At 37.8% G+C, this 2,538-nt stretch overlaps 1 protein-coding gene across 1 annotated transcript; it reads right to left on the reverse strand.

The window, feature by feature from the left end:
* Positions 1–74: 74 nt before the first annotated feature.
* Positions 75–2,463, reverse strand: LOC107736766 (disks large-associated protein 5-like). Its single transcript, XM_016548123.1, has 9 exons — positions 2,244–2,463; positions 1,982–2,163; positions 1,841–1,897; positions 1,134–1,167; positions 945–1,025; positions 683–757; positions 529–606; positions 341–369; positions 75–260 (listed from the first exon to the last, which is right to left on the reverse strand). Exons 1-9 carry the CDS (start codon positions 2,461–2,463, stop codon positions 75–77), a joined length of 942 nt encoding a protein of 313 aa, XP_016403609.1.
* Positions 2,464–2,538: the final 75 nt, after the last annotated feature.

Raw genomic sequence — 2,538 nt, forward strand, 5'->3', positions numbered from 1 at the left:
AAAGGAAAACTTGAAATCGCATCATATGACCCCTTTAAAGTACAGAATTATCAAGTAGTTTGTTAGAATAAATTCTAAAGGTACCTCGGTGAGAGGAAGGCGCTGGCTGAACGTGGAGAGAGAGGTGCAGGCTCGAACGAACTTAGACCAACAGGAGGCTGGAACACGAATCCCTGAGGGGCAAATGAGGGGGCAGCAGCTTTGGGTTCCTCTTCCTCAGGTCTCAAAAAATCAACTGCAGTGTCCTTTTTCTCAGCAGTCTTAAAATATCCAAATGTAAAATATAATTTGCAGTTTTCAAAAAATGTCAAAGCCAAAAAGACGTGACAGCTCACCTTACCTTATTTTCAATAATTGCCTTGGTGTTGCCTGAGAAAGATAATGAGATCTACTGATTAATGACACATTTATCCAATAATGCTAGAATGAAACAACATTAATGCCTTCTGAGCAACAATATGGCAATATAAAGCAATGTCATGTACATTATCAGAAAATATGCAAGAAGAAAATAGCTATCTTTCTTACCTTGTACATCTTTCTCTTTGCCTGAAGAGGGCGATACAGGACATTTAACAGTTGATCTTGTTTTTGCAATCCTTGAATCTAAATCACAGAGAATGTGGCTTTCATGCATGCAACACAAGTACGGCAAGGCTTAAAATGTTATAATAAAACTCACCAGTAACCGGTTTAACCAAAGCTGCTGGTGTTTTAGCTGCTGATCGTGTGGTTGGAGCTCTTACAGATGGTTCAACTGTAAAAGAAGTTCATGCACAATCATGCTCTGCATGGGGTCCTAATTCAAGAGTACACTACTGTTCAAAAGTTAGGGGTCAGTAAAAAAAGCTCTCGTGGAACTTTGAAATGAAAATGTTAACCTCTAACTACATCGTCCAACTGCATCTTTTACATCTTCCTAAATTTAATTAAGTAGATTTTACCTGTAGCTGCTCTGGTTTTGGTGGTAGTCACAGCTTTTGAGCTAGTCTTGGCTGAAGCTCTGGTGGTCAATACGTTTTCAACTGTACAAACACAAAGATTGTTCATCAACAACTTGAAGGCACCAGTTTGTTGATTTGTATGATTCTCATTAGGTAAAACAAAAACATGAGAAGTTAAACACAACAAACCTTTCTTTGGAACAGCATGTCTGTCTGCTGCTGACTGTAATATAACAGGTACATAAACAACAAAGCTAACATGATTTAAAATCATAAATAATTTTTTTTTTTTAAATGCTATAGCACATATTTAGTCATTACATGACAAAACATATTATCATTCAGAAGTTTGGGGTTGGTAAGATTGTTTTTGAAATATTTAAATGAATTATCAGCAGCCATTACTCCAACCTTCAATGTCACGATACTGCAGAAATCATTCTAACAAGTTGTTTTGGTTCTCAAGAAACATTTCTTATTATGATCAATTTTGAAAACAGTTGTGCTACAGCTGTAAAAATTTTTGTGGAAACAGTGATTTTTTTCCCCAGGATTCTTTGTTGAATAGAAAGTTCAAAAGAATTTTGTTAACATTACAAAGTCTTAGCTAAATAAAAGTATAGAACTAAAAAAAAAATTAAAAAAATTAAAATAAAAAAAACACATTGACCCCAGACTTTTGAAAGGTAATATACATAAAGATAAGCTGATGCGTGTATTGGAGGGTTTTTGGTTTAACCAATGTTGTTAATTTGGGCCGGGTCTACCTGTTTGTTGAATAATGGCAGATGGGGGTATGTTCAGGGAAACATGTTTGAAAACAGACATTATTTCTGTCATTTCATTTGGTGATGGCAGTGACGCAGAAATGAGACACTTCAGCTTTTAAATGATACCTTTTGATTCCGCATCATTGAGCGGGTCACTCGTGTGGACTGGTTAGTTTCTGTGATCTGTCATGATGAAGAATGAGATGGGAAATTAGGTACTCTTTATTAAAGAGTGAGATTTTTCTAACCGTTATTCCCATCACTCACCTTGGCTCTGCTTTGTGCAGCAGTGTTTGAAGGCAGATACCCGAGTGGCTGTGGCTTATACAGGCTGACCTTAAACAAGCCTTTCTTCTCTTTGTCCCGCTTTTCCTTCTCCTTCTGCAACATCTTGTTTTCTTTGTAACGAGCAAGCATCTTCTTTCTCTCCTCAGCAGCAGCATTTACATCTGTTAAATACAATTGCAACTACTTGGGGAAAAAAGGCCATGCCAAAACAAAATCAAACAAAAATAACTATGATATTGACCATTAGCTGCCTTTGTTTTTGGTGCGTTGTCTTGGGTGGCCATGAGGCTGGATGCATCCATTGAGAGCTCGATCTCCGGCAGATGGTCCAGATGTCTGCGCAGGTTCTGGATCTTCTCTCGGTTCTCTTTCTGAGATTGAGACCGGCGTCTGGACATCTTCAGCCGGATCATAGACACACTGCTGTCCCGTTTGTACAGGTGAGCGAAGCGAGAGTCCATCCTATAAGAGTTTTTACAACAGGAACATAATTATTTAAAGCAGAGAGGTCACAGCTTATCTATAAATAGGCTTAA

The sequence above is a fragment of the Sinocyclocheilus rhinocerous genome, unplaced genomic scaffold (genome assembly GCF_001515625.1).
Source record: "Sinocyclocheilus rhinocerous isolate Xijiao unplaced genomic scaffold, SAMN03320098_v1.1 C36934643, whole genome shotgun sequence".
In the NCBI taxonomy this organism is placed as follows: domain Eukaryota; kingdom Metazoa; phylum Chordata; class Actinopteri; order Cypriniformes; family Cyprinidae; genus Sinocyclocheilus; species Sinocyclocheilus rhinocerous.

Coding starts and splice junctions, on each gene's coding strand:
- LOC107736766 (XM_016548123.1), bottom strand. CDS start 2,463: ATGGACTCTCGCTTCGCTCACCTGTACAAACGGGACAGCAGTGTGTCT. Junction 2,164..2,243: donor AAAAACAAAGGCAGCTAATG/GTCAATATCATA, acceptor TGTATTTAACAG/ATGTAAATGCTGCTGCTGAG. Junction 607..682: donor TTTGGTTAAACCGGTTACTG/GTGAGTTTTATT, acceptor TCTGTGATTTAG/ATTCAAGGATTGCAAAAACA.